General features: G+C 45.1%; 1 protein-coding gene across 4 annotated transcripts; it reads right to left on the bottom strand.

Moving 5' to 3' along the window:
* Positions 1 to 3,837: 3,837 nt before the first annotated feature.
* TEX30 (testis expressed 30) lies at positions 3,838 to 13,476 on the bottom strand. 4 transcript variants are annotated; one of them, XM_074963288.1, is made up of 5 exons: positions 13,411 to 13,476; positions 10,042 to 10,272; positions 7,155 to 7,206; positions 6,029 to 6,234; positions 3,838 to 4,404 (listed from the first exon to the last, which is right to left on the bottom strand). In XM_074963288.1, the coding sequence occupies exons 2-5, from the start codon at positions 10,162 to 10,164 to the stop codon at positions 4,231 to 4,233; spliced, it is 555 nt and encodes a 184-aa protein (XP_074819389.1). In that variant the 5' UTR covers positions 10,165 to 10,272; positions 13,411 to 13,476; the 3' UTR covers positions 3,838 to 4,230. The 4 variants fall into 4 exon arrangements, with proteins under 4 accessions (XP_074819389.1, XP_074819378.1, XP_074819361.1 ...); XM_074963277.1 differs by lacking the exon at positions 13,411 to 13,476 and adding an exon at positions 11,673 to 11,863; XM_074963260.1 differs by lacking the exon at positions 13,411 to 13,476 and adding an exon at positions 12,974 to 13,275 and having other exon boundaries at positions 3,839 to 4,404.
* Positions 13,477 to 13,998: the final 522 nt, after the last annotated feature.

The raw sequence follows: 13,998 nt of genomic DNA, 5'->3' as shown, positions 1-13,998 counted from the left end.
AGCAGGAGGCTCCCAGGAGCAGCTCCAAGGCAGAGGGCAGGAGCAGCACATGGCAGTGGGGGGAGGGACACCTGAACTGCCCTGCAATTGATAGTCTGCTGGGCAGCTGCCGCACAGGGAACTTAGGGAAGCTGATGTGGGGCTGCCGGTCCACGCTGGTTCCAAGCCCCCACCAGCTAGCTCCAATGGGCTGCTCTTTCTGCAAGCAGTGGACAAAGGAGGCGGCTGCCAAACAACATTATAAGGGAGCATTGTACAACTTTAAGCGAGCATGTTCCCTAATTGATCAGTGATCATGGGCGCCGAATTCCCTGCTTTCCCCTGGGTGCTCGACTCCCTCTCTGCCTTCAGCCCTGCCACCACTCCACCCCTTCCAAGAGGCCCCACACCTGCCCTGCCCCCATTCCAACCCCTTCACCAAAGTCCCTGCCCCAACTCCACCCCCTCCCTGCCCCTATTCCAACTCCTTCCCCAAATCCCCCCCTGCCCCGCCTCTTCCCCTGAGCATGCCACGTTCCTGCTCCTCCCCCTCCCTACCGGAGCGTGCTAACGCCATCAAACAGCTGTTTGGCAGCAAACGCTGGGAGGTAGACGGAGGAGCAGGGACACAGCACGCTCAGGGGAGAAGGAGGAGGAGGAGGAGGAGGTAGGGCGGGGGGGAGGGGAGCTTGGCTGCCAGAGGGTGTACAGCACCCACTAATTTTTATCCGAGGGTGCTCCAGCCCCAGAGCACCCACGGAGTTGGTGCCTATGTCAGTGATGTAATAACGAAATGACATTAACCGGTAGATGTTAAATGAGGAGTTACTGTATTAGGCAATGTAGCAGTTGCTACTAAAGTTAAATAAATCTGATCATTTTTCATTAATAGGATCCATTGTTTTAAGAAATTACCTGTATCTCCTGAAACTAATGGACTTGTTTAAACCAGTCACTAATTTGCACACTGATATCAATGGAAGCACTATATGTGAAGGGATAGCAGGATCAGACCCAATTATGATACTAAATCAGGTTTAAATTCTCCAAACTCTAAAAATAGAATGTTTCCCAACCAAAATGAGGTTTGTCTTATTGTCTTCATATTATAGCTAATGAATTCAGAGTCTGTATGGCTAGGAATGGACTCTAAAGTCAAGTCAACTAGGCCTGTTTAAAGTGCTTCCAATGCTGTATTTTCTGCTGAATAAAATGAATGCCAGTAGCCCAGTACTCATGAGCAATCCTACAATAAGAAACTGGAGAAAACAATATCTGCATGCAAACGTTTAAATTTTCAGCCTTCCAATGGATTATCATGAAGTGAAAAAATGATTTCACAAATATTTTGGTAGCAGTGGCCTCTGAAATCTAGCACTAATAATACAGTGTTGGCTGCAATGTAATTTAATAGTGCCAACTCTCATCAAGCAAGTTGATTAGCTGGCTTAACATCATAAGTATTTTTAAATCATTGTTCTCTTTCAAGTTTCCCCTTCACTATCGCAGCTGTTCAAAAACAAGTCTTTCATATGGATAACAAACAAGTTGTGTTATGTTCCTGTTGTCCCAACAACACTTAAGCCTTACTGGGTATTACACTTCTGCAGAAACATGGACAAAAATGAGAACTATCAGGCTAACTGGTTTTGCTGCTTTCAAGTCTGGACATTGTAAGTGGCTGTGAAAAGGAACTATTTCATTATATACTCATGATAGTCATTTTGCCAGTATTCCTGAGGGCATTCTGAGCCAAAAAAAGTTAAAAATTCTGTGCACAATATTTTAAAATTCTGCAATTTTTGTCAAATAAATGTGGCTGGCTGCACCAAGTGGTGACACTGCACCCAGCCCTGAAACAGCACAAGGACTGGGTCTGCCCCAGGGCCCTACTCCTCCATACCAGGTGCACCAGATGTGGGTAAGCAGGCTCAGCAAGGCAGGATCCCAGTGTGGAGGGGTTTGGGGTGGGGAGATCCAGGTGTGTGTTGAGAGAGTTCTGTGTGAGGCAATCCGGGTGCAGGTGTCTCAATGGGGGAATCTGGGTGTGTGTGTGTGTGGGGAGGGAACCTAGATGCACTGGGGCTTGTTAGGAGGTTCTGGATGCAATGGTAATGGGACTCTGCAGGGGGGTCCTGGTGAACGTGGTTAGGGCTCAGCAAGGGCAGGTTTGGTTGTGAGGGGATAGAACTCAGCAGGGGGGTCTGAGTGTGAGGGGGCTTAGTGGGATGGGGATCCAGGTGTAGCTGGTCAGGGCTCAGTGGATGGGCTTCTGGATGTGGGTGGTCAGGTACAAAGAGAGTGGGGCTCATTGGGCCGTAGGCGGTGATGCTCAGCAGGAGGGTCTGGGAATGATGGGGTCTGGATGCATGGGGGTCAGGCAGATGGGGGAATCAGCTCCCTGTACAGTGATCCCTTCCCATGCAGCTGCGGAGCAATGGGTGCAGGAAGTGCAGGGGAGGGGAAGGAGGAAAGAGGTGAGGAGGAAGCGCTTGCAGAGCTTCCTGCACCCGGGGAGAAATCTGGGGGAGGGTCTCACCCAGCCCCGCATGCCGTGCTGGGGAAGACGAAGTCATGTCGTCCCCAGCCCAGCTGGGACTAGAAGCTGAACCTGACGCAGAATAGGAGCCAATAGCCGGGCCTTCCCCAGTCCCGCCCCCTGCCGCACAGTGATTTACCTCTTGGCCAAAACATACTTCCTGTGGCTTCCCTTTGCTTCCCCATCAGAAAGTAATTTTTCTATGGGAAAGTAAAGAAACTGGCTGAAGACAAAAACTCTGCGCATGAAGAGAGGTGCAGAATTCCCCCAGGAGTATGTCAGGGACTGAATTGTCTGTTTGCTGTCATTGTAAATGAGTTTGCTGCATCTATTTAAGCACAATAATCTAAGGACAGGTCTACTGTGGAAACTTGCCAATATAGTAATGTCAGTTCGGGGTGTGATTTTTATGATTATTTGTATACTAGCAAAAGCCCTATTATAGATATTTTCCCAGTATAAAGCCATCCAAAAGCCCCAATCAAAATATAGAAGTCAGCGGAGTTCCACAAAGGATGAACTGGGCCTGCAGTGTCCAACATCACACTCTAATTCTAAATCCTGCAGTTACCATGGCACATACATGCACCAGAAAAAGGGGAACTGGTACAGCTGAAACTAAGAAAGATACATTTTTTTAAACTGCACTATGAATTTACTAGAGTAAATACATAAAATAAAAACTAACTGCACCCTTCGCAAATCCATAAAAACAAACATTTTTGTATGCCTCTATAAACGTAATGCACACACTAGAACAAACTTTTGATATCCAATAGCTTTGCTATTTCTCATCTGTCTCCCCCTGGCTTTATGCTGTAAAATAATTAGTCCTAATTAGGACTAAATAAATGTCATGTTTAAAGTGAATTTCAGCTGTTTGAGCTATTTTGACACAAAAATTGTTGACAACTCTTTTAAAGCAGAAAAATGTTTTTTCGCTGACCAAATAATCCCAAAGTGACCGATCAGACCTTTCAGGGGGCGGGGGCTTAAAATCACTTTCCCACAGAAACTAAATATACACATTACCTGATTCTCTACTGCTTTCCACCTTGCGTAATTATGGCTGTGCAAAGAGGGTGCAAAATGCTACCAAATCAGAATGGCACCAGAAGAGTCACTTTCCAAAGGAGTAAAGGTCTACACAAGGTGCAAGGCAGGGCAGAAACTGACCTTTAAAGTTAAGGCCCAAAATGGATATTTTTTCCCAAAAAGTTGTGAGTGAAAGGGGGATTGAATATGATAGTGCCTTTGCAAATTAACCACAGTGTCTGCAATACAGCTGGGAATAAATCAGACTAAAAATTTCAGCTCCAATAGAAAATTTAGTTTATTTTGCAGTAATCTTTGAAAACACACTAACTAAACAGTACAAAAAAAAAAGGTATCGTTTGGTCACACAGACCAACAAATGGATACACCACTAAAATTGAAATATAGAAAAGTAGTGCCCCATCGTTAATATTTTGCATGTTTTGTGATCTTCACCTTTAAAAAATGGTATTACTACCTTGTTCACATTGCATAGCGGTTTTGGATTCAAAAAATATTTTTTATGTATGTTTACACTTAATATTTGCAGAATGATCTGTTCTGAATCATGTAGGCCTCATGTAGGAATAGCTCTTTTCTAATGCTCTCTTTGGCAAGTCAAACAAGCCCTTTACATTTAAGGAAGGTTAATGTAACCAATGTTTAACTGTTGGAAATTATTTGTACTCCTGTTCAATTATTTCTTTGATCCATGAAAAAACCTGTGTGCTTATTTCCATCATAATATCATCTGCTGTTCGTCCTTTCACTGTCATGCCATGGTTTGCTTTTTCAATCCAATGAATTTTTTTAGGGGTCTTCATTTTGCTTGCCACACCTTCCAATAATTTCTATAAAAATCAAGAGGAAAAAATTATTATATGCCAGAAATCATGTGGATCGTAGTCATCATTTTGTCCATCCTAACATAACAAGCAGCAGCTGAAAATGCAAATAGAATTCTGAGTGCGTTTAAATGAATTGATAAACAGATTATGACATCATAATCCAACAGTATAACCTCTTCAGAGTACTTTGCCCAATGTTAGTCACTCACATGAAAAGAAAGTCCAGAAAACAAAGAGAAGGACATATCTATCTGAAGTCTTCTCCCATAAGTCACTGAAAGCCATCCATTCCTGCTGCCAATGGGTCAAAACAGCCGCAACAAAATGGAGGAACTTTCACAGACATGTGAAGTCCAGTCTCATAGGTCACAGCAGATAATGGAATATCAGTATAATAGTTTTAGGACTAGCTCCTACTCTGTAGGACAGGGATCGGCAACCTTTGGCACACGGCCGCCAGGGTAAGCCCCCTAGCGGGCTGGACCAGTTTGTTTACCTGCCGCGTCCACAGGTTTGGCCGATCGTGGCTCCCACTGGCCATGGTTCGCCATTCCAGGCCAATGGGGGCTGCGGGAAGCGGAGGCCAGAACATCCCTCGTCCTGCACCGCTTCCCGCGGCCCCCATTTGCCTGGGGCAGTGAACCATGGCCAGTGGGAGCCGCAATCGGCCGAACCTGCGGACACGGCTAGTAAACAAATTGGCCCGGCCCGCCAGGGGGCTTACCCTGGCGGGCCGCAGGTTGCTGATCCCTGCTGTAGGATTTTCCCCAATGCAAAGGTTATTCAGAGGATAGATGGACTTACTTCACAGACCTAAGAATTTTCACAGTAAGAGTGTATGCTCCAAGCACTCTATATGCTTGCTATTCTGTTGTAACCACTCGTTAAAATGTTATGACATGCCAGAAACACTTCCTAGGCCTGGAGAGTTAAGTGCACATGGTCCTAAGTCATAGCAGGATTTTGTAAGGCTCCTGTAACATACATCCCAAATCTGATTTACATCTCTCTCCTTTTCCCCATGAAGTAGATAAGATAAACTCTAGACCTTGCTGAACATTACTTTCTGACTGTTACTAGCACTTGGATACTTTTGTGGAGTTTGGTTTGCAGAACCCTTCCTCCACAGGAAGAGAGAGCACCACTGAGCAAGCAAACTTTGCCAGAAAAAGTTTTATTTGTCCTGAAAAATACACTGACTATGTTGATAGTACAGCACAGTATACACTTTGTGTAATCTGAAATGGGAGGGGAGCTAAGATTTCTTTAGAACACCCAGGTAAATTCTCCCCAAGGCCTTTTTTTAAAGTAATACTTGCCATTTGGTGCTACCTGGTCCATTCAAAAGGCAAACAAAATTCTGTTCAGAGATATTTTTGGGCCCAAGGATAAGCTGTCTGTAGTAGGGATGACCTGGCAATATCCAGGGAAGGTGTGATATCCATCAAAAAAGCATCCCAACTTTTTTAGTTTGGAGGTAGAGTTCCCTGCCTGGAGCTTCTTGCAGCACATCAGTGGTTGGAGAAGACTGTCAATTATCAGCATCATCTTTGGATACTAGTGCTAACCACATTTGAACAGTTTCCTATTTCCTCCCCTTTGTAACTCAACTCACACAGGAACTCACTTTTTCACACATCTCATCTTTTGATCCTGAGACAAACAGCACAGGACACTTAATAAAAAATAAATCTTCATCCCGGAGTTTGGACTGAAGCTTTGGTCGATGAAGTGGATAAGATAAACATATCAGACCGTGAATGAAATCCTCATTGTCATCCTGGCTAATCTGACGTGCCACAGAGACAGCGGCTCGTGAACCCATCGAACGACCTATCTCCCATTTAAACATAAAGAATAAAAATTATGTTTACTATCACATCATTTACATTCATACTGAGAAGCACCATTCCTAAAAGTTATCCAATTCAGTGTATGTTGTAACACTAATATGGCATATACTCTACAAAACCACTATGAAGGGGCAACTGAGGGACTTTTGTTCACCAGGTCATTGGAGACCACCACGCAGAATTTTGGCGCTGTCACATAATTGAACTGGGGGCACTTAATGATTTTACATCCATGATAAAGAAAGCAACAGGGGATCAGAAAATGGAATACTTTTTGGGGGGAGTGGGGAAGGAAGCAGGGTAGAATGACAAGAAGTGGGCAGTAACTCATATTTAAGTAGGATGTGTGAAAAATGCAGAAAAACTAGATTTCAGGACACTTGAAATACTACAGAACAATGGTTACTATATTCTTGTACCACAAGGACATAGTATTGATTCTTTCCATGCTGCCTTAGTCGGTTAGTAGTAAAAATACTGGAAAAAGTAAGATTATTGCTGAAGAATAGATTGTAAAAGTAATATAGCTAAGTACTACTGTTCTGTATATTACATATGTTATTTACTAGTATTGAGTGTCAGGTAGTTAAACGACACTATCAATGAAGTACTTAATTGGAAGTAGATGGAAATCATAACTGATCATCTGATTTCAGTCCCCCTAGATATCCATCCATATTCTCCCTCAGTTATATTTGTGTCAAATTATGGGTCAAGTAACAGATTAAGACATAACTGCACAGAGTCCTCGGGAGCTATTGGCTTCATGGCCTTTGCATCAGTCCTGAGGACTCACAATTTTCCCCACCCCTCAGGAATGGAATAATTATACAAAGTACTCTTAAAACCACCATTAGGGCTAAGATTTTAAACAAAGACATACATCCCTCCCCCCCTTACCTCCAAGAAAGACACCAGAAAGTTTATATTCACCGGAGGACTTTAAATATTCCTGAGGAAATGAAACAGCATTTTTCATTTGTTTAAAAGACAGCATTTTAAGACACATGACAAAAAAAATTGTTGTAGCTGAAGAATCTGAAATTGGACACTTCCCCAATAAGACAGTCAATTTATTTATATGTAATGTTTCTTCTCCTCACTTTCTCATACCCACAAACAAGTACTTCTGCAATACTTTTAAAGCAAGAACAATTTAATAAGCCCAATAACTCACAAGCTACCCTACAATTATACACCATTGTGTAAGGTAAAAAGATCAATGTAGTAAGGGAACTTTTCAATTTCAAGTTTACCAAAAGATTATGAATTACAAATAAAATATTTTTTTTAAAATTGAGAAGTATCCTGCCAGTGTTCTCTAAATAAACTTTCAATACAATATCATATTTCCGATTTCCTAACCAACAATCTGGTTAGAAAAACAATATTATTGTGTATTTTTAAAGAAACTTCAACACAAAGCTCCTCAGAAGGCCTGCATTAATATTAGCAAGATCTAATTTCAGTAAAATAGAGAGTTAAAAACACAACATATAGAAACAACTGTGATATCAAAGTGCGAAGGGAACCTCAGAGGGCTGGACTGTGCTCTTGTCTTATTCAGCCAAGGAGGTGAGTACGACCCCCTGACTCACTTGCTAGGCCTACCTGAATCTTGGGTGTGGGTCTGACACAGAGTGTATCCGGAGAGCAGGTGCTGCAAAGTATGGACAAAGTCTTGGGTCTACCTCCTACCTAGGGTTGCCAACTTTCTAATTACATAAAACCGAATACCCTTGCCCTGCTAGCTAGGCCCTGCCCCTGCCACTTCTCTGAGGCGCCGCCACTGTTCACTCCATCCCCCTCCCTCCATTGCTGGCTCTCCCCCCACCCTCACTCACTTTTACTGGGCTGGGGCAGGGGTTAGGGTGCAGGAGGTGAGGGCTCTGGAGTGGGGCCAGAAATGAGGGGGGTCAGGGTGCAGGAGTGGGCTCCAGGCTGGGATAAGGGGTTGGGGAGTGGGAGGGCTCCAGCTGAGGGTGCGGGCTCTGGGGTGGGGATGAGGGGCTTGGGGTGCAAGAGGGGGCTCCGGACAAGAGGTTCAGAATGTGGGAGGGGGCTCAGGGCTGGGGATTGGGTTGTGTTAGGGCGTAAGGGCTACAGGAGGGAGTTTGGGTGCAGGAGTGGGTTCAGGATGTAGGTTCCAGCCAGATGGTGCTTACCTCAGGTGGCTCCCGGAAGTGGCCAGCATGTCCTGCTCCTAGGTGGAGGGGTCAGGGGGCTCTGCATGCTTCCCCTGGCTGCAGGTGCGGTTCCCAGACAATGGGAGCTGCGGAGCCGGTGCTAAGGGCGGGGGCAATGCACGGAGCCCCCCTGGCCACCCCTACGCCTAGAAGCCGGATATTCCGGCTACTTCTGGGAGCCATGCAGAACCCAGGCAGGTAGGGAGCCTGCCTTAGCCCAACCAGACTTTTAACAGCCCAGTGAGCAGTGCTGACCAGAGCTGCCCAGGTTCCTTTTTGACCGGGCGTTCCTACTCCTACTCTCTGGCTAGCATAGCTGGCCTGGGCAAGAGGAAGGCAGGAATAACCTGCACCCTTTCAAGGGCTTTACTCACTCCCACATTCCCCAGGGCTGAAAAAGAACAGAGATTCTTTGAGGGTCTTCCTAAACACTCAGTCTAGTCTTGAATGATTGTAGCAGAAGGATGTCAAATACAACAAAAACTGCTTACACAAGAAGAGGAGGAAACTAAAAGAGCTTGGCTTGTTTAGCTAGCAAAACAATGCTAAGAGGGAATATTATTGCTCTCTATAAATATATTGGTTGGAGGGATAAACACCAAGGAGGGTAAAGAGCTATTTAAGTTAAAAGAATATGTTGGCACAAGAGCAAATGGTAAAAAAACAAAAACAAAAAAAAACCATCTGTCCATAAGTATAGGCTGGAAATTAGATTTTTAACCATCAAAGGAGGCAAGGTTTGGGAACAGCCTCCCAACAGAAGTTGTGTGGGGGAAAAAATTCGTTAGTTTTTAAGACAGAGCTGAATAAGTTTATAAGAGAGATTTATGACTTTTGCTTGTGGTGACAAGGGGCTAGTCTCAGCAGCCCTAGGGGTCACTTCTGCTTCTAATGTCTTATGTTCCTAAAATCTCATGCTTCAGGGCTTTAGTCAGTCACCAGTGGGAGTCAAGAAGGAAATTCTCTTGCTCCCTCTCCACCCCTAGGTACTCTGTCTTTTTTTCCTCCACAGCTGAAGACAAGACACTGGACATGGAGTGTATGGATGCTCTGAGGTGGTACAAAGTATTCTCTCTCAGGTGCCTGGCTGGTGGGTCTAGCTCACATACTCAGGGTTTAACTGATCACCATTTTTGGTGATTGGAAGGAATTCTCTCCCAGGTCAGACTGGGGACCTAGGGGTTACTCATCTTCCTTTGCAGCATGGAATGGGGTCATTTGATTTGATCAGATATACCCAGATGATCCTAGCAATTCTCTGCATTGGTACCCTGGTCCCTCCTGTTCTTGGCCTGTGGCACACTATAGTTTAGTCTTCTGAAGACTGTAATACTTTGACCTAATTCTGGCTGTTGGGCTTGGTGCCAAGGTGGCTGGAAGATCTGTGATACAGGTCAGACTAGATGATCTGGTGGTCCCTCCTGACCTGAAACTCTACGACAAAAGCATTTTAATACTTAGTAGTGACAGGAAATGAAGTATGCAAAAAGCATATGATAGCTTAGGTGGATTTTAATAAAAAACTAACTAACAAATAGCCTGGAGTCTTGCTGTGACTCTAAAATTTCCAGAATTTAAAATACAATCTGGTCTTTTCTTACCACAACTGTTTTATATGCTTTAGTCCTATAAGCAATGTTAAGGCCTTTACAGGTAAATCTCAAGCACAGAAGTCCACGGGATGCAAGATAGGTTACCAAAGAAACTAAATGAGAGAAATTCATATCTCCTCCAGCTCCATGAGTAAGAATCACTCCGTGTGTTAAAATCTTGTCCGGGACAGAAAAGATAGCGTCTAGGTATTTATTTCCAAAAGGTATTTTCACCTTAACCTAGAAATAAAAATAAAAAAGAAAGAAATATTTCTAGTTTGTACATTCAGGATATCATGCCATAAATAATTTGCAGTTATCACACTGTTCTGTGCTCTGATGCAAGAGGAATGAAGGATGGTCTTGCTATTAAGGCAATGTACTAGCAGGCAAGAGATCTAGTTTCTTCTATTCTTGTTTCAGTCAAAGACTTCCTGGGTGACATGGACAAATCATTAATCATTCTGGAGAAACTGAGACAGCTGTAAAATGAAGATAATAATGCTTCCATAACTTACAGGGGAGTAGTGAGGTACAATTTGAAATAAAAAGAGAGAAATGTATTGTCAGGTACCATAACAGCCTACTCTCTCAATTTTTTTTTTAAAACAATAACAGTTTCCTATTTCTAGAAAATTTTTCTCACCCATGTGTGGAGCCATTTGCAGAATCCATGCAGGTGAAACAGTAAAAATAACTATACAAAGAGTGCTTTAAAATGAACAAAGTCACCTGAGGAAAAAAAATGAACCTGGCTTCTTTCAGTATATTAATTTTAGGCATTACATGTAACTACAATAGGTAAAAATGTTTTAAATTGACAGTGACCCTTTAATTTTAATGTTTGAGAGGCTCAGATATTATGGTGATGAGGGCCATAAAACACTTATATGAAATAAAATATTTATTGTATTCAATTTCAAAAAAACACAAAGAAAGCACCTATCATATGCTTTAGGTGGCTCTGGCAGCTATTTAAAAACAATGAAACATGAAAGAGGAAAAAACCTATAAGTTATTATACATTATGGAAATGAGGAAAAATACACCACTCTTCCCTACATATGGTCCTTCAAATAATGTCTGCTTTCCCCAAAAGCCTTTGTAAAAAGATACATCTTGCAGCATCCCATGAAGATCCATAGATTTCAGCTATTTTGGACTGGGGGAGTAATCTGGGGCAAATGAATTTCAAAATTGAAGAAATATGCCCTGCCAGTAGCTCCTTCTCTTTGCACAGCTGCCAAGTTTAATTCTCCTACTTTGACATTTTATGCAAATTATTTAACAAGCTAATTTGTACATTATATGCAAATTATTTGCATAAACCAGAATAATGAATTTATGTTCAGTACTGCCCTGAGCAGCGCTGGAAGTGAGGCATGGAGCTGAACAAAACTTGGCAGTTCTGGCTGATGAGGAGTGCTCACTTGGGGTGGCTAGTGGATAGCTGGGTACCAGTGGGGGAATTTAAGTAGGAAGTTAGGTGGATGACTGTTGGGACTGCTGGAAAATGAAAGGATACTGGGGGTTTGGGGACTGCTGAGAGTCTTGACACTCATGAGGAGGCAAGGGATACTGTGGCTGGGTGGGAGCCTGGTATAGAGGTGGGGAACCTGGGACCAGTATTGGGCTCTCACCTTGTGCTGTTGCTGCACCTCCTCCTCCAGCTGCTCATTCTTGGCCTTGCTCAAATAGAAGGTACAGCAAGAAAGAAGACAACTAACTGCCTTGTCCACAGGCACCTCTAGTAAGTGACCAAAATACAGAGCTGCAGGTAAATGCCTGTAGCCTTCCCACAGCTCACCTGGACAAATGACATTTCAAGTAAGATGTATGAATGCATGACATGGCTATCAAAAGCATGACTGCAACACGAAATGCATGTTGGTAGCCCCGTCTTTTGTGTATAGCAAGGGAGCTCCACCTGCAGAACTTCCAGTTCTCAACTACAGCAGTATTGCACAAGGTGAGAGGTGATCTGTCAAGGCAGAAAAAGTGCAGGCCATTTAGAGCTGTGTAGGTCAAGTCCAAAAGCAGGCAGCGTAGATCACTAAGCACTGGTAGCAGCTCACTGTGAAATACAAGTATCTGCAATTTCCGGGTGGACTTAAGATACAGCCCCAAATAAAGCACAGTGCACTAATTGGTTAGGTACTTATATGGAGCCACTACTATAGCATCTAGCACCTCACAATCTTTTGAATGTATTTACAAAACCCCTGTGATATAGGGAAGTACAATTTCCATACAAAAAGACTAAATTATTTTCCCAAGGTCACGCAAGAAGTCTGTGGCAGAACAAGGACTTGAACTCAAGGGTCCTAAATCCTAAGCTAGTGCCAAGTGGATTGAATACTGGACCATCCTTCCTCTCTCAGTGAGGACAAAACATGAATCACAGTAGTGAAGTCTGCACTAAAAAGAAAAATATGCAATCTCTTTGAAACAGAAAGGGGGAAAAAAGGCAGGTGAAAGCTAGTTGTCCATTTTAACAGAACACCAGCAGAACACTGCAATGTTTTTGGTTCAAATACAAAAGGGGAGTATTTATTCATTCAATAATTCTCTCTCATTAGATTCTCATTTAGATCCATGGATAATTTATTTTGATCTTTTTTGTAAGTTTGTTTATAAAACCTGAACTTTGAGCTAAATTTGATCTGACAATTTCCTTTTAGTCTCTTTAAGGATAACAAGAAGTGCAAGATCACCACCACCACCACCACCACCAAATCGCACCTGCATTTGAAAGTCTAACTGATACTCTACAGCTCAGATTTATCCCGTCTAATAGTTTACTTCAACTTCGTCAAACAGCCAAACAAAGTAAGAGCTATTTCAGCAAAAGTAAAATAAGCTAGCAGACTCCGCTGCTTTACAGCCTGTAAAAACTCCCGGCGTTCAGGAAATGGACTTGCAGCGAGGAATGAAAACGCACCTCTGTATAATCACCCATGTGGCTTTGAGGGGCAGGGCCGTTTGCCCTTCAGAAAACACCAGGACAAATCTCTGTAATAAAACGGGCTTTTCTATCTTTCATCCCTAGGGCCGCACGAGCACCCCGCAGGGTGCAGCCCCCTCTGGGCAGGGACGGGCAGGTGCCAGGCACCGGCTGCCAGCGGGGAAGCCCGGCTCTGCCACAGCCACTGGCCGGGGGATGATTAATATCCAGCCCCGCCCCGCAGCTGCGCCGGTCTCGCGGCCGCCCCCGGGCCCGGCTCTGGCCCCGGGAGGGGTGAGCGGGCCGCCGCGGGCTGGGCTGGTCACAGGACGGGTCGGTTCCGCGCCCTGCCGCGCCGGCGCAGCGCTGGCTCGGCTCGGGCTCGGCGCGCCCCGGACTCCGCGCCCGACTGCCCCGTATACCGCGGCGGTTACCGCCGAACCGGCGCCTTCTCCCCCGCGGCACAGGCCGAGCCCCGGCTCCGCCGCAGCCCAGCCTCGCCAGCCGATCGCTGTAAGGAGCATGCGCGGGCGCGGGGCAGGCTGGGAGTAGTAGTTCGCTCTCAACGGAAACGAACGGCTGCCGGGTCACCGCGCGCGCATCCCCCATTTTATCCGCCTTTGGACGGCGGCTCCCCAGAGTGCGGTGGGTGCTTGCGCGAGGGTTGCCAAGTATCCGGCTTGCGACCAGAACGCCCCGTCGAAAAGGGAGCCTGGTGGCTCCAGTCACCGCTGCCGACCGGGCTGCTAAAAGTCCAGTGGGCGGGGCTAGCGGTTCCTGGAAGCAGCAGCGTGTGTCCCCCCCCTTCCGGCTCCTATGCGTAGGGGCGGCCTGGGGGCTCCACACTCTGCCCTGCTATCCCAAGCCCAGCCCCTGCAGCTCCCATTGGCTGGGAAATGCAACCAATGGGAGCAGTGGGGGCGGTGCCTGTGGATGGGGTAGCGTGGAGAACCACCTGGCCCTGCCTCCGGTAGGAGCCAAAGAGGGGACATGCCATATTTCTGGGAGCTGATTCTGGTAAG

This window comes from Natator depressus, chromosome 1 (genome assembly GCF_965152275.1).
Source record: "Natator depressus isolate rNatDep1 chromosome 1, rNatDep2.hap1, whole genome shotgun sequence".
NCBI lineage: Eukaryota > Metazoa > Chordata > Testudines > Cheloniidae > Natator > Natator depressus.
Note: the sequence above shows the minus strand (reverse complement) of the source record. Positions and strands in the feature narration are given on the sequence as shown.